Source organism: Erythranthe guttata, chromosome 12 (genome assembly GCF_056151865.1).
Source record: "Erythranthe guttata isolate IM_541 chromosome 12, IM_541, whole genome shotgun sequence".
Taxonomy (NCBI): Eukaryota; Viridiplantae; Streptophyta; class Magnoliopsida; order Lamiales; family Phrymaceae; genus Erythranthe; species Erythranthe guttata.
In genome coordinates, this window is record NC_142544.1 from 17,564,078 (window position 1) to 17,590,917 (window position 26,840).

The 26,840-nt window shown below is 35.8% G+C and overlaps 5 protein-coding genes across 5 annotated transcripts; 2 read left to right on the forward strand and 3 right to left on the reverse strand.

Moving 5' to 3' along the window:
- Window positions 1–356: 356 nt before the first annotated feature.
- Window positions 357–3,492, reverse strand: FH8 (formin 8). Its single transcript, XM_012992126.2, has 2 exons — window positions 1,991–3,492; window positions 357–1,880 (listed from the first exon to the last, which is right to left on the reverse strand). Exons 1-2 carry the CDS (start codon window positions 3,256–3,258, stop codon window positions 539–541), a joined length of 2,610 nt encoding a protein of 869 aa, XP_012847580.2. The 5' UTR covers window positions 3,259–3,492; the 3' UTR covers window positions 357–538.
- A 3,871-nt stretch (window positions 3,493–7,363) lies between these two features.
- On the reverse strand, window positions 7,364–8,986 carry ARR4 (response regulator 4). The gene is made up of 5 exons (XM_012992314.2): window positions 8,614–8,986; window positions 8,435–8,514; window positions 8,248–8,325; window positions 8,081–8,151; window positions 7,364–7,699 (listed from the first exon to the last, which is right to left on the reverse strand). Exons 1-5 carry the CDS (start codon window positions 8,789–8,791, stop codon window positions 7,381–7,383), a joined length of 726 nt encoding a protein of 241 aa, XP_012847768.1. The 5' UTR covers window positions 8,792–8,986; the 3' UTR covers window positions 7,364–7,380.
- A 2,380-nt stretch (window positions 8,987–11,366) lies between these two features.
- LOC105967571 (zinc ion binding protein) lies at window positions 11,367–14,076 on the forward strand. The gene is made up of 11 exons (XM_088827389.1): window positions 11,367–11,517; window positions 11,601–11,717; window positions 11,821–11,922; window positions 12,041–12,104; window positions 12,191–12,291; window positions 12,459–12,546; window positions 12,966–13,074; window positions 13,264–13,435; window positions 13,518–13,589; window positions 13,687–13,800; window positions 13,896–14,076. The coding sequence occupies exons 1-11, from the start codon at window positions 11,416–11,418 to the stop codon at window positions 13,986–13,988; spliced, it is 1,134 nt and encodes a 377-aa protein (XP_088683515.1). The 5' UTR covers window positions 11,367–11,415; the 3' UTR covers window positions 13,989–14,076.
- Window positions 14,077–15,775: 1,699 nt separating this feature from the next.
- Window positions 15,776–19,479, forward strand: LOC105967570 (zinc finger MYND domain protein). Its single transcript, XM_012992173.2, has 7 exons — window positions 15,776–16,328; window positions 17,246–17,386; window positions 17,485–17,850; window positions 18,170–18,412; window positions 18,507–18,599; window positions 18,725–18,925; window positions 19,019–19,479. The coding sequence occupies exons 1-7, from the start codon at window positions 16,005–16,007 to the stop codon at window positions 19,229–19,231; spliced, it is 1,581 nt and encodes a 526-aa protein (XP_012847627.2). The 5' UTR covers window positions 15,776–16,004; the 3' UTR covers window positions 19,232–19,479.
- LOC105967572 (non-functional NADPH-dependent codeinone reductase 2) lies at window positions 19,271–20,822 on the reverse strand. Its single transcript, XM_012992176.2, has 4 exons — window positions 20,399–20,822; window positions 20,077–20,320; window positions 19,816–19,983; window positions 19,271–19,705 (listed from the first exon to the last, which is right to left on the reverse strand). The coding sequence occupies exons 1-4, from the start codon at window positions 20,719–20,721 to the stop codon at window positions 19,481–19,483; spliced, it is 960 nt and encodes a 319-aa protein (XP_012847630.2). The 5' UTR covers window positions 20,722–20,822; the 3' UTR covers window positions 19,271–19,480.
- Window positions 20,823–26,840: the final 6,018 nt, after the last annotated feature.

Here is a 26,840-nt window from a genome sequence, read left to right on the forward strand (position 1 = left end):
ATTTAAACTACAAATTGAACATAAAACGTTCATCGGTATAGTGGCAGAAACCATGCTTTTATACAGCTTGGCAAAGCGCAAAATACTAATACTTACGTGCTTGTGACCGCCGTCGTTCTACCCCTTTTTTATTAATTGAAAAATGATGAATAACTTAGAGAAACACGTAACACTTCTTCTTCGCTCCAACGACACCGTTTCATGCGTTGAAAATTTCGAAAACAAAGGAAGTTACAAAAGGAAGGTACAAGGAGGACTCATAAATATTACTTGTAAAAAAAAATATGAATTTATACACTTGTATAATAAAAATATAACTCGATAAAATTCACTAAAAAAAACAATAAAATCATGACTAAAAAAAAAAATTGAACTCATTTCATTTCCTTTCTATGCAGTATAACAATTAATAACAATGCATAACAATTTTACACTTTAAATAAAAAAAAAAAAAAATCAAATAATTAAAATTAAAACCATTTTTCATGAATTTTGGTCTGTACAAAACCTCAGAATATTCTTTTTGTTTGTTTCCCAGTCATCTTACTTCCGAGTCACTATCCGAGTCACTGGAACTGTTCTTCGACTCGTCCGACATGAAATTCGCCGGCAGTTTTGGGAACCTAAAAACCCTAGGCGATTCCGGCCCCGACGCCGACGCCGACGATGTTGCAGCTACAGATACCGACACAGGTTTTCTCTTCTGCACATTTCTCGATATATCTATACAAACCTGATCCACCATTCTCAGAAATTCCTTCACTATCACGAACAATTGCAGAGGATTCGCCCCTTTATCCTTCGCCGATCCGGCGTGGTAGTAATCGGTGGTTTGCTTCACCAGATCCATCACCCTCGTTTGTTCTTCCTTCACCACTTTCACCTCCAGCTCCGCCGTATCCAGGAACGCATTCATCTCCCACGCAAACCCTCCCCCGCCGCCGCCGCACTCCGCCGCAATTCTCCGTATCTCCGCCACCTGCGCGGCCAACGCCGAGCTCGTTTTCACGAGAAGGTCGTAGTCCAGCACCGCCGCTTTCTTCACGTTCGAGAATTCATTGCTCAGGCCGCCGATCACCGGCAATCCCAGCATCATGAACTCCCTTTCTCTCTCATCCTTCGACACGGCGCTCTCCGAAACCTGCCGCCCACCGCTGCTGCTCTGGCTACTCGTCCTGCTCAAACTCCGGTTTCTGTTCAAAATGCAGCGTTTCCCCTCCGCCCGAACCACTTCCTGGACGACGAATTGAAGCAGAGTCGTCTTCCCGTCGGAGCTTTTAACATCGGAAAGCTTCGTGAGAGCGTTAAGATTGAAAGCATGCGCGTTTCCCCTCGAAGTTCCCGCATTCAAACGATTCCCCGCCTTGAGCACAGCTTCTAGAAGCTTCAGGAACAATCCACGAGTCCTCAGTTCATTACACGCCGATTCGAGCGAGTTCAACGATTCCTTAATGTGCGAAACCTCGGAGTCGAAATTCGATCTGAACAGCATTGCATTGAAACGACTAAACGCCGACGGGACAGCTTTGAGGAGGTGGTAGAGGAACGATTCTGCATCGGCCAGCCTTGAAGGATCTCCACCGAACGCCATTATCTGAGCCGATTCCTCCTCGGTCGGAGCAATTCTCGTTAGTTTTTCTATTGTATCGGAATTTAAGCCATGCCCTTCGATTAATGCATCAATAATTTCTCCGCGTGTGATGCCGAGTGATTTGAGCACGATCGCTGTGTTCTGTGACTTACGTGTGTCGAGGATGAAAATCCGCGATGAAGGGCCCGTTTTGTCGCCTATCGGGCTCGATGACGTGGCGTCTCTTTGAGGGGATTTTCTGTTTGTAGCAACGTATCCGAATAGTGCTTCCATAAGATCGCCATCAAACCTGCATTTACATGAAAAAATCAAGAAAGGTTAAATGAGGCCTTAAACAAGAAAGATTGATTTTGAATGGAAAAAAAAAAGAGAATTTTTGGAGGGGGTTAGATCGTTTACTTGAAAGAGCCCTTGTCGAGTTTGTCCCACACCATTGAATGCTTAGCATTTGGATTCACTTTATCCCAGTGCAAGGGCTTCAATTTCGCCTTACCACTCGCATCTCCTTCTCCCCCGAGTGAAGTCGCGCGCTTACCAGGTGGTGGTGCAGGTGGTTTCATTACCGAAGCCGAAGCATTAGATGGCGGGGGTGGCGGTGCTGGAGCAGGGCCTTTATTTGAAGGAGGAGGAGGAGGAGGTGGTGCTGCAGCCGTTTTCGCCACCGGAACTGCCGCAAAAACAGCCGGTTGCGGCTGAGATGATGATGATGGTGGTGGAGGTGGTGGTGCAGCCGTTTTCGCCACCGGAACTGCTGCAAAAACAGCCGGTTGTGGCTGAGATGGCGGTGGCAAGAAAGGTGTTTGCGGCCGTGGCGGCAGTGGTGGTGCTGCTGCACCTGGTGGTGGAGGCAGTGGCGGCATTGGTGTGAATTTCGTAACTTGAACGGAGGAGGAAGATTGATTCTCCATAGCTTTGAAAGACATCCCATTTGAAGTTGAAGGAGTTTTGTTGATTCTGTGGTCTTCTTTGTCGACCCAAACGGAGCTTTGAGAAGTCGAAGATTTTCCTCTTAGCAGAGGAACTTCTTGCACCGGTGGCTTAGATCTTCTGTCTCTATCACTAATAACTCTCTTCTCTTCTTCCTTTTGCTCCTCTTTCAAGTTCTTATAGCTCTGTTTCTTGAAACTAGTTCGGTTCGATCGATCGTCTTCTAAATCCCTCCAATACAGCACATCCAATCCATCTTCGTCAACTATCACCCCTTTGAGCTTGCCGTTGAATCGCTTGAATTCGTCGCTCGGAGGCACGAACGAATTGCCCCCTCCGTGCGGAGGAGGAGGAGTGGCGGCAATAGCGGCAGCAGCAGCGAGGTTTTCGTCTCTCCTCCGGCGATCTCGCCGGAGGAGTAGAAAGATAAAAATCCCTGATATGACTACAGCGCTGGCAGCTGTGACGCCGATTGCTTTTCCCACCGCCGACTTTGTCGATGATGGTTTACTCGGCGGTGGCTGTGGTGGCGGAATTGTGGTGATTGGTGGGGTATTATCATTGGGTGGAGGAGGAGGTGGTGGAGGTGGAGGAGGAGGAGGAAGCCGCGGGGGAGGAGGAGAAAATGGATAGAAAGTCTCGATGTTCTGCTGCGAGAGAGATCGAGGGATATCAGAAATGGAGAGAAGGATGAATAATAGTAGAGAGAGAAATGTGGTTGGCTGGAGATTGGCAGCCATGGTTGTAGCTTGTAAAGAATTCAAGAGCTTCTGAAGTTGAACCTATTATTTTGAACATTGCTTAATGATCTTGTTTTTGTGTCATAGTTTGTTTTTTTTAATTTCTTTTACTTAATTTTTTTTTTTGTTTGTTTGGTTTGGTCGCTTGAAAGTGTCAAAGGAGAGCAGTTGGTTATTGTTTTGGTGTATTGAACCCTTCTTAGCCCTTCGTCGTGTAAAATGACCGAAATACCCTTTCTTTCGAGCTGGTAACCGGTTGTAATTAGGGTTATTTGGGTTAATTTTGGGCGTTTGTGGAAATATTCTTCATTTGTTCTTGAGTAAAGTCTCCCATGGCTTGAATAAAATTAGTGTAGTAATATTACCACACACGGTGGTGTTAATAATAATCTAAACATGGGATTATTAAATAATTAGTAGAGGATTAATGAAAATAATAGCGATGTGTGACAGCTAATAACGCGCGAGAAAGTCAGAAGGAAGACTCTATCAAATAAGACAACCTTTTTATTTGTTTTTTCATCATTTTTAGGTCATAAGCCATTGAAGTAGTCATTTGTGGTCAAAAAAGAAATAGCCTACATTTTATTTTATTTTATTATTATTATTTTTATTTTGTATGGTAATGATATTGAAGATGTAAGGAAATGATTGTTTTTTTTCTTGAAGTGGGCAAGCAAGGTTAAATCATATAATATTATAGGGGCAATTTGGAATTTTGTACACATTAGTGTTTTATGATAATTAGTATGTAAGTGGGAAAAGTGAGACTTGTTCTCATTCAAAAAATTGGGTGGTTCACCTAAATATTATGCTAACCCTTTTCAAAGAATTTAAAATGGTTCTAAAGAAAATATTGGGTTAAGAATTTTTGTTATTGCAATATTAAATATCGTTTCAATTTTATTAATGTTGTTTGTACTTCGAATGTGATTTTGACCATTTTTAGTTTAAGTTTGGAAATTTTCGATAGTTGTAGCCATTTGGATTAGTTTTCTAATCAAATTTGAATTAGATGGATTGGATGCCGGATAACAAAATTATGCATGGACTTTACATAACTCAAAACATCAAAGTCAGCATATATTTCTCACCCGACATCCAAATTCTGAGATTCAAATTGGATTAGAAACCTAACTCAAAGAGCTACAAATTCCGTATTTTGAATTTTCCTTAATTCAGACTAAACGATGGTCAAAATCATGCTTGAAGTCGGAACAAAATTATTAAAACTGAAACGACATTTATCACATCTCATCTTTTTATGTGCAGAATTATTAAAAATGTTGTTTGAATTAATAAGAGAGAAACTTGAATATTCGGAGTCCCAAAATAATGAAGTTGTTAGAGAAAAGAAAGGTGAATTCATCCACTTTGCATTACTACAAATTGCAATTATGAAGTGGTTGAAAAGATAAATAAAAATCCAAATCACTAGCTTCGAATTTCTTGATGCTTCTTAGAAGCATTTGAAATCTATATGTTTTTTACCAAAATAAAAATAAAAAATCGAAGAAGTATATATATATATATATATATATATATATATATATATATATATATATATTATATATATATATATATATATATATATATATATATATATATGCAACTTAAGTCAACCGAACTAATACTCTCAAATCTCAATCTTTGTTCGTTGGCACTTTCCTCATATCTTTGACTTTTTGTGGGGCAGAAATTCAATTGTTTTTATGTCTTCAATATTCATATTCAGACTTGGCATTTATTGTGGCCAATCTATTTTTCACAGTTTTGGTTGGTGGCATTTAATATTACAGTTTTTGAGTTGTTGGGAAATTATTTTGTACATACCAAGGTTTATTAAATAATAAATTACTGAGTTCCATGGATTTATTTACAACTCCATAATTATTTTTTTCCAATGAATTCATTTATTGCCACGGATAGTACCGAACAATATAATTATTCTTTAAAAAAAAAAAAAAAAAATATGATTGTTTATTTAAAACAAGACATTGTTATATTTAGGGTTGAGAGTGATTTGGATCGGTCAATTACTGGCTTAAAAACCGATCCATCCGACAAATCAGCTTTGCTCAAATTTGAAAATCATTGCCGACCCAATCTTTATGAGTCGGTCGATGGTTGGTAACTGGAGATTTGGTTCCGAAATGGGTTGGTGGATAAATATATCCGCTATCTAGTTCACTTACAAAATTCAAAATTTGAAGTAAAAGTTGGTGCACCAAGTGCCACTGTGTTATCATCGTTTATCGGTTCAAAATAATTAATAGCAATTCGAAAATTAAAAAAAATAAAATTCAAACTAGACATTCACATTCTACCATAATTCCATAATGTCATAAGTACTCGTCAGTTGGTAACAACTAAAAGCAAATTAACAAAAACAACAAATTTGTCTGATATTGATTTAGGCAAGGATTGACTGACTTGGAGTGAGACAAAAACATCAATTTTGTCATTCTTAATATCTTCGAATGTGAATATGAAACAATATATCGGCTTTGAAGAAAAATTAGTTGACGACCACAAAAACGCGGGAAAATAAAGTAAAAGACAAAAAACATTTTAGCCGAATTTGGAAAGAAACAAATGAAAAAAAAAAATTAATAAAATATAATAAATTGAAAAAAGTTATACATTATATACATAAAATGAAAAATTTAGAGCCTCGTATCATGTATTAAAAATAAAATAAAATTGAGATTTTTTTATAAATAAAAGAAGAATTAATTTACTTTCATGGCCTAGTACAAGTTGGGTCGGGTCATGGCATTCCTTTTGGGCCGGGTCGCATGCATAACCCAATGGGTTGTCTCTTAAGCCTAAGCCCATTTATTTGACTTCATCAAATCATTTCCCATATGTAAATTGTTATACCGTAAATTTAAGTGATAAAAAAAAAAAAAAAAAAAAAAAAAAAAAAAAAAAAAAAGAAAAGAAAATGTGAGTTGATGATTTGATGAAATTTATTAAAAAAACGAACTCAATGAATTTTACAATTACGAAAAAGAAATTTATTTTACTATAATACAAATATACTTTTGATCCCGTATGATATTACGCGGTCAAGTTTCCGTTAACGATGGTCTTGTTTTCAGCCTCCGGAAGAGATCTTTGAGAAAAAGATGTACCCAGATGTGTGAACTGACTACTTTAGAATTATTCGTTCAAGATGGGCTTTCGAACTCGATCTTACATTTTCGGTGATCTAGCTCGATCCATGGGATTCGGCCCATTTTGCCAAATACTATACCCCATCAACTTTCATTTACAAGCCACCATAGTCCACTTAAAAATATAATAAAAATACAATTAATGAACATATTTCATTTTATTACGAGAAGGTTTGCTAAAAATATTTTTCAAACCCAAAAAAATTAAAAATATAATAAGAACTAATTTGAAAATAAAACTATTCTAGTAACATAACACGTTAATCATATTATTAGACGAAATTGGAGCAGACAAAATGTGAATATAATTATAACCAAATCCCATTAATAAATGGGAAGAGCTGTTGTGAATGATCTTGCCGGGGCAGCTGTCCCTTAAAAGATGCTCTTTCTTTAATTATTATTATTTATTATTATTTTATTTTATTTTGTGGATAAATGCTCTGTTTACAACACACATCAATTATATATGTCTTTGATCAAAATCGGAATCCAATATTCTTTTTTTAGCAGACAAGAATTGGAATTAAATATAACCCCGTATCCGAATCAAATCAATCTAAATCCTAATTTTATTCAATTCCAACCCACACTATCATCTGTCATCAAAGATTTTCTACTTAATATTTAATAACAATATCTTTTCCCACCAATTTTTATTTATGACAAAAGTCAAAAGTAACTAACTTCTTTCTTAACAAGGTTTTTTTTGGGGTGTAATAAATTCTTTAAACTTTTGTATTGACATTCTTTTCTAATCAATAGGAGTAAAAAGAAAAACAAAAAGAACAAAATTGACAAGCCAAAGAAAAAAAAGGAAATAATAATAATAATAATCCTACTCTCTCTCTCTCTCTCTCTCTCTCTCTCTCTCTCTCTCTCTCTCTCTCTCTCTCTCTCTCTCTCTCTCTCTCTCTCTCTCTCTCTTTTTAATATGGATACTTCAACTATCGTCGCTCACTTTGACGCGCCTAGTAGGCGAGTCGAGAGAAGTAGGCGAACACGGTGTTGATGGTAAAGACGAAAATGACCTTGGAGAACACGGCGACGAAGTGGAGGAATGGGATGGACTTGAGAGGGCGTTTTCGTCAAGGGATGGCGCGTTCGTAATTTCGGGACTGTCTTGTTGTAATTTTCTCTTGTTGAACGCTCTTTCTTGTTTCGGGATTCGGCCTTCGCCAAACATACATCTCTTCAACCGTTTGACATCCGCCAGTTTTACGGGCTTTACTATGAAATCTTCGGCACCTTCCTCCAAACAACTGCATTTTCAACTACTCATTAGATTAAATCAAAAAAAAAAAAAAAAAAAAACCGGAAAGTGGGCAAACGTTTAAACGATCTAAAGCACAATCCGATTCATGCTTGCCCTAGATAAGATTTAATTATTGCAAATCTAAATTAGGTGTAACTTCTTCAATAATATTCTTACATGTAACGGTTGGTTGTCGATTCATCGATTCTAGTCATTTAAAGAAAGGCTAGTTGAACATAAACTATATTTGATCATACTTAACACTAAATTATCATTAACCATAGTAATTAAAGCATGGTGATACAGAGATTAAACTATAATCGATCAAAAATTGTATTTACGACACGTAATTAAACAAGATAATCAAGAAAGATGGGATTTTTATTACCTGTCAATCCTAGCCAAAACGTTTTCGGACGACATAATCACAACCGGTATTTCTCTAAAAATAGACGACCCCTGTTCAGACAACACAAATTAGGACAAAATTTCAACTAATGCAATTATTTAATATAATTTTTTTTTTCCAAGAATTAATTATTCCAAATTATTAACCTTGATTTTCTTAAGCAACTCATAGCCAGTCATTCCAGGCATGCAATAATCTGTAATTATCAGATCTACCTTTAAATCCTGAAAAAAAAAGAGAGTATATATTAATCAACACAATATTAATTAATCTTTAAATCCATAAATAAATTAAAAAAAAAAAGGGAAAAATATGGAATGATCAAAATATTACATCAAAGCCAACAGAGGCTGTTTCCTCCTCATCCAACCCTAGAAATTGTAAAGCCCTCCTCCCACTATCAACTGCTGTCACTGCAAAAACACCCAATTTTTAAATCAAACAAAAAAGATCAAATTTTTTTTAATGAAATTAAATTAAATTCAAGAAAAGCACTTTTTTTTTTTAATTACCTTTGCAGGAAGTGATTTTGAGCAACTTCTCAATGACTTTCCGGTCAACAAGGCTATCATCAACAGCAAGAACATGAACTTCATCAGAATCACAGCTAGGGTTTGCATATTCATATTCATCCACCCCTTCAACTTTTTCCAATCTCCTTAATCTCGAAAAGACTCCATTTTTCGACATTTTTTTATTAAAATATCAAAAGCCCAGATCAAGAAAATCTCTAATTTAATTTATTACAGCAGCTTTAGAAAAAAAAAAAAAAAAAAAAAAACTCAAGCACACATATATAAATGGCGGAGGAAAATGTATTGTGAGAAAATGCAAATATAGTGGTCAATCTGTCTGTGTCAAAATATATATGATATGATACCACACGCCTTTTTCTTCCCACTTATATATATATATATATAAATATATGTATGTATGTGTATGTATATATGTGAATAATAATAAAAGAAAATTTGAAATGTGTAAGGAAAAAACCGAGTCTTGAAAATCAAATCTGCTGAAATCTACTTTTTTAATATATAAAAAGCATCGGCTGAGATTCTGTAATCCACTTTGGTGGTGATATGATTTTGCCATATCCACGAGAGATTTTTTTTATGTTTTCGAGGCCTTTTATTGGAATTTCTCGCGATATTTTGAGTTACTGGATATTAATAATCGTAACAGCGCCGTCAAAAATTAAAACGGGGTGGTTAAACGGACGCCGTTGGTGAATTGAATGAAGCGGGGATTAAAGGTTGTACCCTACGCAGCAAATGTTGGACGGCTTCCCCACATACATATCCCTTTGTCAATTGATAGATATGGGGTTTGAAAAATGAACGGAATTATTTAATGATACATTGAATATTTATTAATAACCAAAAGTGATTTTTTTGTCCACTCAATCCATCTCAATAAAACCATATGTACCCAATGTGATATTTCTTGATTTATCGTGTTTTCCATAACATTTATCTAATATTTTACTATTACATATAAAAATCTCGAAAATAAGCTAGGATTGATGAACCATAACTCCGTTAGTCCGTTATTAACAAATGTTAAAGGTTGGATTCAACTCATAGTAAAAGTTAGTTCATGTATGATATGTAATATGCAACATCTCAATAATATTCAAATTTATCGTAGATTTTTTTTGACAATGTCCAAAATTTTATTAAAACGCTACTAGGAGACAAAAAAGAAAATTTTAAAATTGATTTGACAATGAATGGTCGCAAAGAGACCAAGTAGCAGCCATGTGTGACCTCACTGCAAAACGTTGCATGTACCTCACTAATTTACAATTATTTCTATGCTACACTTGATGAAAGTTACACTGAATAAATTTCACGGTTGATCTACAAACTAATACAGGTGTTTGTTTGTATGCTAATGCATAGTGAACATTTACCGCGTGTATTTCATGCAGTGTAGCATTGTACCCGTAATTTACTACTTGCGTTGCAATTCAAAACAATACTACACAAATGGACCAAGGGTAAAATCAATATTTCACATTTATTGAATTTAATAAATATTATATAGGAAGCAAAAGAATTAAAATGAGGAAAAGAACAAGAAACCAAACAGGTCCAGATAGAGAAAGAGAGGAAGATCTGGGGGCTCCCAAGGAAATCTTTTGGTGGGCCCCACCCACATACTCCCTTTTTTTTAGGTTGGACTTTTGCTCAGACTCTAATATCTCGTGCTAATTACGAAAAACCAATATCTCATATCGTCATATCCATGTATCTTCTCCCAACTAATTTTACCCACTTGTTTTTAACTTTTCCCTTTTTTAACTTTCTCGTACTTAATTTTTTTTGGCGTATTTAGCTCCCAATGAAGGAAGATATTCTATCAAATTATATTAAATAAAAAAATAAAAAATAATGATGAAGAATCAGTTAACTTTGAGTGAATATTCTTAATTATATATCTATTTTGAAGATATATTTATATATATAAAAATATCAAAGTGTTTTGAAATTAATTGATTGAAGTTTCACTAGTTAATTAAGGGTATTGACTATTGATTAATTTAATAAACATATATACGTAATTAAATTAAAAAAAATGTAACCAGGTGAAATGAACCCAATAAAAAATCAAATTGAAATAATAAATGAATAGGTACTGTAGTCGGTGCCTCCGTGGTCCAAAATAATAAAATAATAATAAATAAAATAATAAATAAATAAAGGGTGTAGAGCTGGGCCAGCTGGCCAAAGGTTTTTAACAGTGACTGTTCCTCAGCCCAATATTCGCTTGTAAGCCCCACTATGTGTTGCAATTTAATCGCTTTAAATTGGGGGTTAAAGTTTGGACGAATTTTAGATTTTCGTCCGTTTCGATTCGAAAAGTTCATATTTTGGGATTTTTTTTTTATTTCTACTTTTCAAATTTTGATTTTACGATAATTTTTTATTGGAATTGAAATTACATAGAAAAAATATTTGGAATTTTCGATTTCCGAAATTAATTCCGAGAATTCCAATATTTACTTAGGGTGTGAAATAAATTAAATATTTAAATTTTTTTCAGTCATCACAAATTTTCATTGGAACTTTTTTTCTTTTTTTCTTTTTTTCTTTTTAACTTTTATTATTTTCTTTAGAACTTTATCTTCAAATCAAAATTGGAGGGTGCAAATTACCAATTTTTATAATTTAAGGGTGTCAATGTACCAAATGAGTGTATTTAGAGGGTGTAAAGTGGCAATTATCCAATACCTAAGTCTTGATTAGCAAACGCGATTTTATTCGAAAGCGCAAGAAAAGGGGTCATCTTTCTTCACCTGAAAGAAAAAAATGGAGTGCGCCGGAAAGGGAAGCCGAACCCCATGCGGCGGCCCTGCCACCAGACTCTGCCACCGCTGCCGTGCCGTCGCCTATTGCTCCCTCTCTCACCAGGTTTTCTTCCTTTCTCTTTCCTCTTCGAGAATTCTCATATTCCGCGTCTAAATTTTTTCCCATTTTCGCCCTACAAATTGAAGGTTTCGCACAGAACTGCGCACAAGAGAGAATGTGAAAGGTTAGAACATCAAATGAAGCGTTGTGGTGTTCTGAATGATTTCCCTTTCACATTTACTCAAACAGCCACTCAAATTCAGGTTGCTACTGTTCAGTCACTTGTTTTGATTTCAATTAATTAATTTTAATCAAGCATTTTCATCTGATTATTAGGGTTTTAAATACGATCAGTGTTTGTTTTAGGAGACAACGTGTTCCTTTTTAACAAGGCACGGAATTCACCAACTAGGAATGTGGATGTGTGAATGTAGCTGTGGAGTCTCGTCTAGTTTTGATAATTTTAAGGTATTTTCAGGTTTTCCCCCAATTTTATTCTAGGTCTCGATTATTTAGAAAATTAAATTTTGAGCTCGTGTTGATATAGGGTGAAAATTTGATCGATTTGCTGAGTAACTATTTGCAGCTGCGATATTTTTGTAGGTTGACTAATTGTTGGAATCTTCCAAGTGATCTGTGTCCTTGTAAAGGTAATTATTTTTGCTTATGTAAATGATTTCGTTACGGTTAATGCACGGATACTTACATGCGCGAGTTGTATGTATTCATCACTCAGGACCTTCCTCCCCGAAACCTGAATGTATGTCGAATTGGAAGGACTACTATGAATGGAGGTGCATCCCTCTTTCTAGCCCTGCTGCTTTACTTCTTCATTGGGTATGTTATTTGTGTTCGTGTGTGTGAAAGAATGGATTTGTATGAGCATCGGGTATACTATATTAGTCCGTAATGTGTACAATAGAAATAAAAACGCATTCCGTTTATGTGTTCGAATACGATGTTTTAACACTGTAGTTTATTATTATTTTTTGTTGTTGTTTCAGCCACTGACTATATATTGGGCTATTCAGCTTGCAACTATTAAAAACTTGCTTCCTCAAATCAGTAACGAGCTGCGGATACATTACCTAGGTATATTGTCTTTTATAGTTTCATTCAATGTGTAATTTGTGCTGCAAATTTCTGTCCATTTTTTTCTGTTATTTAGTTAGTCATGATCCTTGTTTAGTTCCGTAAATTTATCTGTCACTTTAGGTTTCTGTGGTAAATTTTTCTTCTTTTACATCATTGCGGAAATCTTGAGCTCGACTGGCTTACAGTTTCATTTGAATGGAAACAACTTTGACCTTAATTGACCTAAAGTTTTTTCATCCGAAGCGCCAGTCCAAGTTGAACAGAAATAGTTGCTTTCTAATGATGAAGTTTACTTTCTAATCTAATGATGCAAAGCATCCTCTATTTTATTTTTCGTTTTTTTTATTTCTAAGATTCAAGATCAGGTAATTCTAATAGTCATCTGTTTACCTTATTCATGTCTTAATTTCTCGAAGGACCGGAAAAAGAACTACTTCAGCTAGCAGTCTTCGGAGAACTGCAAGCACTTTTTCCTAGGGTAGACGTGCTCATAGACCTTATTGGACCAGCAATTCCACATCTCAGGTCAGCCTTAAATTACGTATGCTTTTCAGTCGACCTTTTTATGTTCAGTTGTATCTCAATTGCACGTCTTTAAAATCACTACAAAAAAATAGCTGTTAGGAAAAGAACTCCAATCCATGCCTAGAAATAGAAATGAGCATATAAATCGATTATATATGTTGAGCATTTTGCATTTGTATTGTTTCTCAGGAATGGTGAAAAGACTGATCTGTACACCTACGCTCAATGTAACGAGCCGGACTGTGAGTGTAAATCTACTTCCGAGAGTCACAGAGAAAGGAAAACGAATTGCCGTTCGTGTGCAATCACATTACAGCTTCACGCAGGTTTTTACCACGATTGTTACAGAGAATTAATCAAGGTTGTCGTAAATCAGTAAAAAAATCTCAGATTTTTATTCAAGATTATATCTCTTTTCTCACGAGATTTAGGTTTATCTGCAGGATTCTCCTCCTGATATAATCATAGCCCCAAATGCCGGCATAGCTGCCTACACAAGCTGGTTACCTACTCTCGTAAGTTCTTTTTTTTTTTTTCTTTCTTTAAACGTTTATAAATACGCTTATGGATATACAATTATATACGTTGTTGCCTGTGTGAAAAATCATTTAGGAAGTAATAAGAGAGATGAAAGTTCCGGTAGTTTTTTCCGATTACTGCGAAGAAGCTTCTCATCTGGCTGCTGCTTGTATAACCTCTGTCACAGGCGCTCCTCCCACAATTCAAGTGTGTCTTTTTCTATTTTTCATTTATTTTATTATTATTATTTTTAATTGGTGATTTATTTTTATTTTCTAAAAAATAAAAATTGTGTTGTGCAGATTCAGATAAATCCATTCAGGCAGCCTATTCGAGTGGAAGAAAGTGTTCTGCATCTCCCCTGCTTTTCCAACTGCTTTCTCTTCGGCTTTTGAATTTTTAGTTTGTAATAAACTTTGTTTATTTGTTAATTAAACAATATTTTAATTCGCTATTATTATTATTAAAGCTAATCTTATTTAATATAGAGTAAAAAGCAGTTTGCCCCCTAAATTAATGACCGTTTTGCACTTTGCCCCCCAAACAAAAAAAATTTGCACGTTTTTACCTAAACTCGTTAATTCCTTGCACGGTGCCCCCAGAACTAAATTTTCCGGCAATTTTGACCGGAATGCTAAAACATGTGCATTGCACGTGAGATTTGGAGGGATAAATTTGTCCATTCATATACATCCTATATATTGAATATAAATTTATCATTTAAATGAATTAAATAAATAAATAAGCAAAAAAACAAAAAGAAAAAAAGAAAAGAAAAAGCGCTGTAACGCACTACCATCCCAACCCATCTCCAAGCCCAGCCAAGAGAAATCCCAACTCAATTGAGAGGATTGCAGCTGCGATTGTAAAGACGGCGACGATGGAGGTGGAGCAAATCTCCTACAGGTCAATCTCCGCCGCCATAGATCGGAGACTGATCAAGGATAACGACGGTGCCGCCGGCGGCGGCGGCTCCCGTACGACCATCATCAAGAAACAATTCTATAGATTCTTACTATGGCAGGTTCTCCAATCACCCTTCTCTATTTTTCCTCTCAAAAACCCTCTTCCTTTTCCCCTTTTACCACCGTTTTCCTTTCCTCTATCTTCTCCGTTTTCCTCTTGTTCGTTTCTTCCCCACACCCGCTGCCGTATGCTTCCGCTTTCCAAATATCACTTTCCTGTATTAGCTTGATTGTGTCTGGAGGTGAGCAGAATTTGTTGAGAAAGAGGGTCGGAGGCGGTGGTTTGTTTGTGTTGGGCCTTTAATGCTTATTTTTATGTTAATTCGACTTCGAATTTGGTTGTTGTTGGTGAATTTGTGATTTAAGGTTTTTCTGATCGGTTTGTTGCAACGTACGGTATTTCCTATTGTTCCAGGGGAGAATGCTTCTCGATGAAAATTTTGGGGGATTTCGATAAATTTTTGGGGCTTGTTTTGATGTAGTGAAACCTTGGGTGTGTCTTTAATGGCTTGATTTTGTCGGCGAGCAACGAGTTTCTCTCCAATTGGCGACTGAAATCGAAGGTGAGACCGGCGTCGTTGAGTTCTTGCTCAATGTTCGCTTTAATTGGATGAGGTGGCAAAGCTTATTGATGCTTTGGATGTTCTTGGTTAATCCCTTCCCTGCGCCGCCGTGAAAGTGGTGGTAGAAGGCAGGGATACGGGTGGAGATGGAGGAGGCTATGACGAGTTTCTTCGATGAATTTTTTCGACCCATTTTCGGCCCATCAGTGGCTAAGAGTTTTCTTCAAGATCTTGTAGGTCATGATTAGAACCAGAGAGCTGGGGGAGAAGACTAGTTGGGGAAGAAGACCAAAATAGAAGATAATAAAAAATTGAAATGGAATATAATAAAAAATTGAAGTCAGACAATAATTAAAGTAAAAGGACAAATTTACCCTTCCAAATCCCACATGAATGGCACGTGCGTGAGATTCTGGTGACATTTGCCGGAAAATATCACTTTTAGGGCACCGTGCAACAAAAAAACGAGTTTAGGTAAGAACGTGCAAAAAAAAATTGTTTAGGGGGCAAAGTGCAAAATGGGTCATAATTTAGGGGGCAAACTGCTTTTTACTCTTTAATATATTGCATTCCTTATCCTACTTGGAACTATTATTAGGTGATTAATATATTTACGGAAGCCAAAACGACGTAGTTTTAAGATGCCAAAACAACCTTGAAATTTTCATCATCTTTTTCACCCCCGAAGAAAAGTCAATCTTCGTCTTTGTCTTTCACGATCAACGCCCCCCCCCCCCCCCCCCCCACCCACACCACCCCCATCAAATTGGACACCTGTACTGAAATTAATTTCTATCAAACCCTTTCCTTGTTCTTCCAGCTGATGAAATCAAAGCCACAGTCCACAAATTTGGGTTGAATTCGTGCCGTCCGATCATCGCGAATGATGCTATCTACTCGGAGAAAGCTGTGGTTGCTGAAAATCGTATTATTTCTGGGGTTAGGGTTAGGGTTTGATTTCGGTGATGCGTTGAAGGTGCCGTTCAGGGTCAACGACGTGCTCCCGGTGTTGCCTCGTCAGATATCGTGGCCTGTGCTGAACAATATTCACAGTGCGGTTGATTTGTTGCCGCAGTACATCGGATCGCTGTCGCCGAATAACGGGACAATTAACTGGAAAGGCGCGTGCTTTTTTGACAACGAGGCGAAGATTGAGTTCGTTGGTGCCGGTGATAGGGGAATCGGGGGCGGCGTCATCCATCTTTCGGTATGTGATCTTTATTTTTTGATGTGTTTATAAATTATATGCGTCTTTTTGCCTGTGTTTGTAGCTAGCTGGGTGGATGATACTTCTGTGAGTGTGGTTGGGAATTTGATTCTGGTTTTATTAATGTTTGGAGTGTTTTTGTGGTTACTAGATTCGAACGCATCTAATTTGGTAGTAAGTAACTGAAATTACTAATGATCTGTTTTTACTGATTGATTGAATAGATAAGAGATCTGAATATGCTGTGATATGTTAGTTTCTGTTGACTGTTATTTTCTGGAGGGATTAAATGACTGAAAAATAGCGACGAAAAAAAAAAACTAAAAACAGAAAAGCTTCAGAAAATAAATTTATGTTGGCCTTGTTTTAAATATTGTTTTAAGATTGCCCCCAACTTTTTTTTTCTCTTTTGTTTCCTGGAATTTATAGTTTTATTACCAATCCCCGTAGTGACTCTTGAATCTTGGTTCTTGCCGCTGGATATGTTGAAATAAGTCTTGGATCAAGTGAGGCCCTTGCCTGAGGTTCAGCCAATTATAATGGACGAATTAAGATGTGCCACTGTTATTTGTAAAGCAAATGGAATAATAACTTTATCTTTTATGTTGCTATCGCTGTTAGTGGAAGGTGGATGTGGTTAAAGCAATTGAATATTTTTGACACGATTCCAATGCATAGATGTTTGATTGATGTCTTTGTTTTTGCACATTTCACGATCAGTTTGCAGAATATTGGAAGAACTGTATTTGTTAATTGCAGAAATGTTAGTTTCCTTCTGATTTATTTTCAAGTGCTTAAGTTATTTGAACTTCATATTTATCCATCACAAAAATACCATGTAATATTATTCATTTCATAAGAATACCAATGTATTTTAATCATGCCGCCTTTTAAAGCCTGTACATCTTCTCTTTCAGACTGCAGCTGCCCACAGTTGGACATGTATGGATTTATACGTATTTGCAACTCCTTATAGGGTCACTTGGGATTATTATTTTTCAGCTCGCGACCATACATTGAAAATTGAATCATGGGAGGAACCTGCCGAAGTAGAATATGTAAGCACCGTTGTATTTTCTTCTAATAATACAACTGCAATAGTCAAAAGACAACAATTGTTAACGAGTATTGATGTTGATATTTACACCCTGAGCAGGTAAAGCAGCATGGGATCTCGGTTTTCCTTATGCCATCGGGAATGCTGGGTACATTTCTTTCCTTAGTCGATGTGGTGCCTTTGTTCTCTAACACTGTTTGGGGTCAGAGTAGAAATCTAGATTTTCTGAAGAAGCACATGGGTGCTTCGTTTGAAAAACGTCAACAACCATGGCGTGCTACCATAAATCCAGACGATGTGCATTCCGGTGACTTTTTAGCTGTTTCGAAGATTCGTGGGCGTTGGGGTGGATTTGAGACGCTGGAGAAGTGGGTCACCGGTGCATTTGCTGGACATACAGCTGTATGCTTGAAGGACGAGTTGGGTAATCTTTGGGTTGGTGAATCTGGACACGAAAATGAAAAGGTATGCGCTATACACATATTTACATTATTTATAAATAATTTGTATGTAGATAAAATTCTTGTTATATTTTATTTTAATCTATATTGGTTAACATCTTTCTTTAATATCTTATATCGGTTATCTTTTATTTTCGTTGGGAGCACATCAGATCTTGATTATTGCTTACCATGTCACCGAGATGATATCTTATATTTTAATCTGTCTTTAGAAGGGGATTTTGAGCCATCGGATCCTCCGAAAAGAGGGGTTCTTTTTTGTATAATCTTATGATGGTTTAAAGTCACTGCATATGCATAATTATGTTGGCATTCTTATACAGGGTGAAGAAATTATTGCAATAATTCCTTGGAATGAATGGTGGGAACTATCACTTAAGGATAGTTCAAATCCACAAATAGCATTACTGCCTTTACATCCAGAAATACGAGCTATATTTAACACTACTGCAGCATGGGAATATGCTCGCCAGATGGCAGGCAAGCCATACGGTTATCATAACATGATCTTTAGTTGGATCGACACTGTAGCCGACAATTATCCACCTCCTCTAGATGCTCACTTGGTATGTGTGCACAATCCTTGTTAAATAAAATTCTGTGTGCTTAATCCTCTCCCATTAATCTTAGTACAATCGTTATTTATTATTCTGTCTGTAGGTTATTTCTGTCATGTCTATGTGGACCAGAATGCAGCCAGCATATGCTGCAAACATGTGGAATGAAGCACTTAATATGCGGCTCGGAACTGAGGTAACTCAAATTTCCTCTTTGACCTTTGATCAATCTTATCGAACATTTTATTTAAAATTGTTGAAACCTGAAACAACTATTGAAGTCTTAAAAGAAAGATTATTGGATATTTTGTTTTGTGGTAGGATCTGGACTTGTATGGAATTCTAGCAGAGACTGAAAGACGAGGAATAACTTTCGACCAACTACTCACTATTCCCGAACAAGATGAATGGGTGTACAGTGATGGCAAGTCTACAACATGTGTTGCCTTTATTCTTGCAATGTATAAAGCAGCTGGGGTATTCGGTCCAGTCACAAATTCCATTCAAGTTACCGAGTTTACGGTGAGTAACTATGCTCTGATCTCAGTACATGAACTTGAATTTTTTTATCATCTAATCTGTGCTTAAAAAACTTCCTTGTCTTACTTTTCGCAGATCAAGGATGCGTATATGCTTAAAATATTCGAGAATAATATGACGCAATTGCCAAATTGGTGTAACAATGGCGATGACAAGCTTCCGTTTTGCCAGATTTTGGGGGAATACAAAATGGAGTTGCCATATTACAACACTTTAGAGCCGTACACAAATATGAACGAGAATTGTCCTTCTCTACCTCCCACTTACGAAAGGCCTGTTCGTTGTTGAGTACTTCGACATTTGTAACTATTTGTGTACGAAACAATATTCCTCGAAAACGTCCTTTTCTTTTCGCTTTGGGTCTTATGTAGCTCAAGTGTGTAATATAATGGAAGAGAACATGCTATGCTTGCTCTTGTTGAGATATTACTTATATACAATGTACATATTTCTAGCTTATGGAAACCCTCGGGAACTTCGGGTGAAATAAATATACCTGAAATTCGACTCGACCCGAAAAGTGATATTATCGTGAAGTCAGATTTGTTCGTCCCAAAGTTGTTGAATTGTGTTGTAAGGGCCATAAACAGAGGTGTAATCCACTCCAAGAAATGCTCTGCCTTGTGGAATTTCACTTATCTTATTAACTTCTTCACTGTTTAAAGACCAATCAAATATGTCAATGTTCTGTTTCATCCTCTCTTTGTTGAAACTCTTCACCACCATTCCGATCCCTTGTTCATAACCCCATCTCAACGACACCTACAATTTCGATGAATAATTAAATATAAATCTTCGCGCGACCAACATTTAATGTAATTATTCAAAAAAATTGATTGAATCCAAGAAAACGAAAGAAGTAGTGGGAAAACCTGAGCAACCGTTTTCCCACTGGCCTCGGATATTTGCTTTAGCACTTGCGATTCCATTACTCTGTTCGTCCCACCTGAACCTAAACAAGAATAAGCAAAAACAAGAATCCCTTTCTCTTTGCAGAATTCTATCAACTTCTTTTGCTGCCAACATGGATTTACCTCCACCTTCCAAATCCAACAAACGAAACAATTCTTATGAAGCCGTCGTTTTTCAATTCGATCAATGTTCATATATAAATATATAGTTGGAGAGCTCACTTGGTTGACAGCAGGCTGGATATTTGCTATTGCCAGGATTTGTTGGAGCTTTGTGCAAGAAAAGTTGCTAACGCCAATAGATTTAGTGAGGCCAATTCTCTGGCATTCTTCCATGGCTGCCCAAACTGACTCAAAATCCATGGCAGCAAAATCCTCTGCTTTGATTGGGTACTCAACTTTTCCAGGTCTAGCACTCACCGGCCAGTGTATCAGATACAAATCAACGTACCCCATATCCAGATTTCTGCACATTTTTCTTCTCAGCACACCCATAATACATAATCGAACAGATCAAAATCTGAAAAAAGAAAAAAAAAATTACTCGAGGGTTTTGTTCAGAGCTGGAAGAACACGGTGGCCGTGAGCATCACTGCACCAGAGCTTGGAAGTGATGAATAACTCGTCGCGCGAATTGATCAGGCCGCGATTGATAGCTTCCGCGACGGCTTCTCCGAGAGGCTGCTCGGAGTTGTACAGCGCCGCCGTGTCGAAATGCCTGTAACCGATTTCAATTGCTTGTAAAATAGCCGTTTTGGTGGTTTCTGAGTCGAACGGGTGGTCTGAAGCTGTTCCGAATCCGAGAACGGGGATTTTTCCGGCGCCGGATTTGAGAGTGATTTCCGGAATCTTTAACGTGGAATCCATGAGATGGGTTTTAGATGACAAATGGGTTCCACCTCAAACTTGTAAGAATAGCCCAATAAATTACATCCAAAATCGCACTTGTTTTATTCAAAAAATAAGTTCTATAAGTTATTTTACATCAAGACTAGTAATATATTGGGTAAATTACGATCCACCCCTTAGGTAAAGTCAAATTACGAAAAGATCTTTCATGTCTGGATAATTTCAATCATCTCTATCAACTATGAATCTTATTACAAGTTCATCCTCGCAGTGTTAATTAAGTTGATTTTTTTATATTATGTGGAATATTCTATATTTTGTACTCATTGCACTTTTGCAAAATGAGTGCAAACTAGAGAACATGTCACGTAATCTCAAAGATTCTGTTGTGACACCATAAGAGTGACAATGTAAGAAAATTCATAGTTGAGGGATGGTTGTAATTACCAAACATAAGGGGGGTTTCATAATTTGACCTTACCTCAGGGGTGTGGGCGTAATTTACCCTAATATATTTGACTAAAAAAATCGTATTTAACAAATTAAATACAAAATTCAATCTAAGGAACCGACATCATATTAAATGAATAATTTGTTTGTTAATCCAAATTAATTTCTATAACATGTAGGGCTGTTTTGGTTTCTTGGAAGAGTTTTGGTGGGATTGGACTATTTTGGTCGGATTACACTGTTTGGAAAAGGTAAATTGGTACGTAGCTCAGGTTTGGTATCTTTGATTTGAACATTTGGATTGTGGCATCCCTTATCAATCTTGTATTAGTTTTGTTTGATTGATTCCGGATTTTGTGTGAAATTATAAAATTGCCCCCTTGGGGCCATTTAAAATAGTCTGAAATTTCTTTATTTTTTAAGGGGAGCACTTCTTAAAAAAAAAAACCATACGTATTGATTTTTCCCCAAATAAAAAAAAACTTACCCTAACTCGTTCATCTTTTCTCGATCGTGTGGCATACGATTTGCTCATCTCAAAATCACATCGATTGTTTGTTCTAATAGTTCGTATTGACCGTATTGTTCACCATCTCGCCATGAGTAGCAGCAATTCTTCGGGTGCGAGGGCACGTGGAAGCGGTTCTACAGGTTGTGGTCGTAATTTTGATGAAGCAGTGCCGCTATTTTGCTACTGTTGGTTGAAGTTATCAGTAAAGACGTCGTCGACGAGTGCCAATCCAGGTTGTCGGTTTGTTTCATGTCCGGAACGAAGGAGGGTAATTTAGTTGGTCAATTTTCCATATTCATTGTTAATTAATTATTTATATCAGTTATTCATTTAAAAGTAAAAGTCAAGTTTTAATTGCTCAATTTTTTTTTTATAAAATTATAATATCCTACAGGATTTAAAATGCAAGTTCTTCAGATGGGTTAACGACGAATTTTGTGATATTTACGCATTGAAGGAAAGAATTGAAGGGTTGAAATTGCAGCTGGATCTTGAATCCAGCAAAATGAAAATCTACAGAACGGTTGCTATATGTTCTTCACTTGCTCTAATCTTACCTTTCCTCATGTTGGTGGTGTTGTATACATTATTGTAGTATAATTAATTGTTGTGTAGTTGTAATGGTCTTCTTGTTTTTTTGTTATGATCTACTACACGTTTATCTACGGTATAGTAAAACAACAAAAAGTTGTATTTGCTTATTGTTTGTTTTTATTATTGAAAATAAATAAATTATTATCTATTTTTATGATTATTCTTTTAATTTGGCAAATTTCAAATGAATATTATTATCTAGAGGACAACTGTATAGAGGTACAATATTTTATAAAGAATAAAAAAGTACTCTGAATCGGGTAACCCGAAATCTCGGATTGCTACCCACGACAAAATAGTCGGATACCAGAAAAGGTCGGGTCCAACACCGATTGAACCCGTACCCGTTACCAATTGCTTCATCGAAAAATAGTGGGACTAAATATAATCATATATTTCACCATTGGAAAAATTCAGTAGATATAAAATAAAATAATGTCAAATTGATCACCAAAAAAACTCTGGCAAAAAAAATAAGGGAAGAGGTTTTAAAAATTGCAAAATAGTACAAAAGATTATGAAAAAATATTAAGCAACAGCTAATAGGGGTCTAATCAATCTTAAACAACAATTAACAAAATTATATTTTCACAATAATCTGACTCTTTTTTTTTCAATTCCGATTTACTTCTTCTGGAAGATCTTGCTCTTGTTGTATTTGAGTTTGAGCCAGTTGACGCCGGCGGAGGCGCCGTCTTTGACCGTCTTCGCGGCGACCTTGGTTTTCTCGAACCCCGCAGAAGCCACAACCTTCGTTTTGTCGACGCCGGCGGCAGCCACCTCCTTAGTCCGACCGAACTTCTCGCTGACCGTCGATGACAGATTCGATCCCGATCCGCCGGATTTTTTAGGATAATCGGCGCCGGCGCTTCCTCCCCATGGATTGTCGTTGGACGCCATTGGTAGTTTCTTCCGATTAGGTTTTTGAGTTTTTGACTTTTTTGTTTTATTATTGGGAATTTGGGATATAAATAAAAAAACTTTGTATTTATAGGGAGAGTTTAGAGTGGTTGGGGGAATCAAGTAGTAATTAATATTTAATTATTATTTATTGTCCGTGCCCACCTCAACTACGTGATGTGTGTGTGTGTGTATCTGGATTTGAAAACTACGTGCCTTCTCCGTGTATTAGGCGTATATGGTTTTATTATAACTTTTGGAATTAATAATTCTTCGAGTTTATTGCAAATATGACCCCTGTATTATCTCTAATTGTCAAATAACCCCTGTAAAAAAAATTCACCGACAACCCTGTATTAACAAAGTCAGGGCATTGAGACCCCTAGAAACAAATCGTGTCACTCACTCGCGGGTTGTGAGATTTTTTTATGGTATTTTTACAGTGAAATGTCATAAATACCCCTTTATATCAATTGGGTGTACATTTGTTCTAGATTCATTTTTTCGTTTTATTTAATATATATCAATTTGCTTATAAGAAACATGTATATTACAATGAATTGGAATAGTTGAAAGTAAAAATATAGCTATTACACCTCTTGTTGGCCTAATAGATTTTACATCAATTGGAGCTATTACACCTCTTGATGAAAAGTTTACATGTAAAAATATAGCTATTACACCTCTTGATGAAAAGTTTATATGGGTTGGTTTGACCAAATTCAAATGGCCAATTTTTTATTGAATCGATGTCATAATTACTGATCAGGAGGCCCATTATTGCTTCCAACTTTAGTAAATCTATAAATTAAATTAATAGAGTCGGATGTAAGGAAATTCTATTAATTTAGCGAATTAAATTATCGAGTTAATAATTTAACATTGACCGAAAGAAACTATTATTTAAGCGATGTTATTAATTTATCGATTATTAATTTATTGATGTTCTACTGTATATTGTCGAGTTTTTACAAAATAAAAATAAAAATAAAATTTCAATAAAATTTTAAAGTGTAAATTTATTATTTTTACTTTATTTTATATTGTAAATTAACACATTTTTCGATATGGGTATCAATAATTTTAGGGTCCATTTGATATACACTTATATGGAAAATATATAGGGATAAGTCCACCCCTAAAATCTTCCTTTGAGATACCCCTGGAGAGGAAAAAGTACTATTGTGCCCTTAAATGCAATTTTCGCCCAACTGCACTCAGTAATTTCGCCAACTGCATTCACCACTATAAGCTAACTGCATTTACTATTTTTGGACCCTGCATTTATCATTTTTACAGTTTTTTTAATAAAAAATATAAATGTTTATTTTAATTATTACTTTTTATATATATATCTTTTTTTTTTTAATTTTTAATTTTTTTATTTTTTAATTTTTAATTTTTAATTTTTAATATTTTAATATTTTAATTTTGTTTTTTTAGTTTTTTAATTTTTAATTTTTTTAATTTTTCAATTTTTTAATTTATATATTTTTTTATTAATTCAAAATTTAATAAATTTACTGTATTGAAAGTATACTACACATGACTATAGTAGACACGTTATATAGTCATGTATAGTTTTATGTAGTCATAAACTGTCTTTTTGCCCCAAAATTCATCTACAACAATAATAAAATTCATAATTTGAAACTTGATATTATACATCAACTAACCAACAAATGAAAAAACACAATGATATTCATATATTCTTCAAACATAAACAAATATTACTGTACATTAAAAAACATTAGGCATACATATAACTATATGTGACTATAATTATCTACAATTATCTATACTTATATATGTATAGTGACATGAAGTCTGGAGTACTGTAGCATGAATGTAACTTCACATGACACTTCTCTGCAAGTTATACAAATAGCAAAACCTGTGAGAAAAAAATACGAGTTAAAGAAAACGAAGAACAAAAATGAAACAAGCGAATTACATTACATGATTTTTTTTTAAATACAAAAACAATGAAAAGCATTTCTTTTGACACATTTACTTTAGTGAACTATAACCCCATATGGTCAACTATAGTCACATGTAGTTATGTTCCTTCTTGTTACTACATGTGACTATATACGACTACATGTGACTATATAGTCAACTATAGTCACATGTAGTTATGTTCATTCTTGTTACTACATGTGACTATATATGACTAGGTAATTTTCATCTTATAAATGCAGAAAATATATACAAAAAAAAAAAAAAAAAAAAACCCCACCACTGTTCTACTCCGCCACCCAACTCAAGGAAAACAATTCATCAAACAATTCATTTTTTCACATAGTTCGAACTTAATACAACTGCCCAACATCAATCCATGAAACAATAAAAAAATACAACAAATTACCTCATACAGATTAGAGACTCGTGCGATGGAATATAACGGAATATAGATTATGTTCATCGATTGCGGCCGAAATACAGATTCTATTCCCCGGCAATACAAATCGTTGTCGAAATACGGATCCCGTGCAGCGGCAACAAATTTGTGTGTGTGTATATATATATATATATATATATATATATATATATATATATATATATATATATATATATATATATATATATATATATATATATATATATATATATATATATATATATATATATATATATATATATATACCGGATCTATATATACAAACGGCGGTGGGGAGCAGCGGCTGCGGCGGCGGAGGGAGCAGCGGCTCCGTTCTCAGCGTCGGGAGCAGCGACAGCGGAGGAAGCAACGTCGGCGGGAGTCGGTGGAGGGAGCAGCGGCTGCGGGCGGCGCAGGTTGGGAGAGGAGCAGAGGTGTTCGTATGAGTGTGGTGGATCGAGAGAGAGTTAGAGAGAGAAGAAGAGAGAGGGGGGAGAGATGTAACGGCTGATGAGTGGGAGAGAAACTAGGGTTTGAAGAATTAAAAGGGTAAAACAGGTATTTCAAGTTGTTCAGGAAGGTCTCACTAATTAAGATTAGAATTTGGATTTTTGATTAGATAAGAAAAATACATAGGACCTATCCCTATATATTTCTAAAACTAGGGGATTATCCCCCATTTCCCCATAATTTTATCGCGAAACAATTAGAAATGAAACAATTATAAATCCATATCAAGAAATTAATACAATTACACAAATATAAAAAATAAATAAATAAATAATAAAAAAATAACAAATAAAGAAAATAAAATGGAGTACATATAATACTGTGGAGTCCATATTTAGTTGTACATACAAGAAGCCCTAAATATAATGATTCAAGTATATGATACAGATGATATATATCATCATCAGTGCTTTTGTGTAGTCTTTTGGTACTTATGTTTGATCCAGTGGATTCCGGCGGTGGCTCCCGCCTTGACCTTCTTGACACCAGTGGATGCCGCCGCCTTGGTCTTGCTGGAAAGCTTTCCGGAATTGGCGGTGGTGGTGGTGGGGTTGCTGTATAGGGGCTGAGGATCCCATTGGTCCGCCCATGAGGTCTCGTATGAGCTGCTTGATGATGTCATAATTATCAACTACTAATCAAGAATGAAGAGAGAGAGAGAGTTAGAGAGAGAGAGAGGGTTTTTGAGAATAGAGAAATGAATCGGGAATTGACGTTTTTATAGTAGGCGATGGGTGGCGCCAATTAGTTCCAGAAGGAAGAAAGCGTGCGCGCGTGTTTCGGTGGCGGTTG

Coding starts and splice junctions, on each gene's coding strand:
- FH8 (XM_012992126.2), bottom strand. CDS start 3,258: ATGGCTGCCAATCTCCAGCCAACCACATTTCTCTCTCTACTATTATTC. Junction 1,881..1,990: donor CTCGACAAGGGCTCTTTCAA/GTAAACGATCTA, acceptor ATGTAAATGCAG/GTTTGATGGCGATCTTATGG.
- ARR4 (XM_012992314.2), bottom strand. CDS start 8,791: ATGTCGAAAAATGGAGTCTTTTCGAGATTAAGGAGATTGGAAAAAGTT. Junction 8,326..8,434: donor CAGCCTCTGTTGGCTTTGAT/GTAATATTTTGA, acceptor TTTTTTTTTCAG/GATTTAAAGGTAGATCTGAT. Junction 8,152..8,247: donor AGTTGCTTAAGAAAATCAAG/GTTAATAATTTG, acceptor TTGTCTGAACAG/GGGTCGTCTATTTTTAGAGA.
- LOC105967571 (XM_088827389.1), top strand. CDS start 11,416: ATGGAGTGCGCCGGAAAGGGAAGCCGAACCCCATGCGGCGGCCCTGCC. Junction 11,518..11,600: donor ATTGCTCCCTCTCTCACCAG/GTTTTCTTCCTT, acceptor TACAAATTGAAG/GTTTCGCACAGAACTGCGCA. Junction 11,718..11,820: donor AAACAGCCACTCAAATTCAG/GTTGCTACTGTT, acceptor TGTTTGTTTTAG/GAGACAACGTGTTCCTTTTT.
- LOC105967570 (XM_012992173.2), top strand. CDS start 16,005: ATGATGCTATCTACTCGGAGAAAGCTGTGGTTGCTGAAAATCGTATTA. Junction 17,851..18,169: donor CTGGACACGAAAATGAAAAG/GTATGCGCTATA, acceptor ATTCTTATACAG/GGTGAAGAAATTATTGCAAT. Junction 18,413..18,506: donor CTCCTCTAGATGCTCACTTG/GTATGTGTGCAC, acceptor TTCTGTCTGTAG/GTTATTTCTGTCATGTCTAT.
- LOC105967572 (XM_012992176.2), bottom strand. CDS start 20,721: ATGGATTCCACGTTAAAGATTCCGGAAATCACTCTCAAATCCGGCGCC. Junction 20,321..20,398: donor GCTCTGAACAAAACCCTCGA/GTAATTTTTTTT, acceptor AAAAATGTGCAG/AAATCTGGATATGGGGTACG. Junction 19,706..19,815: donor GTGGGAAAACGGTTGCTCAG/GTTTTCCCACTA, acceptor TCGAAATTGTAG/GTGTCGTTGAGATGGGGTTA.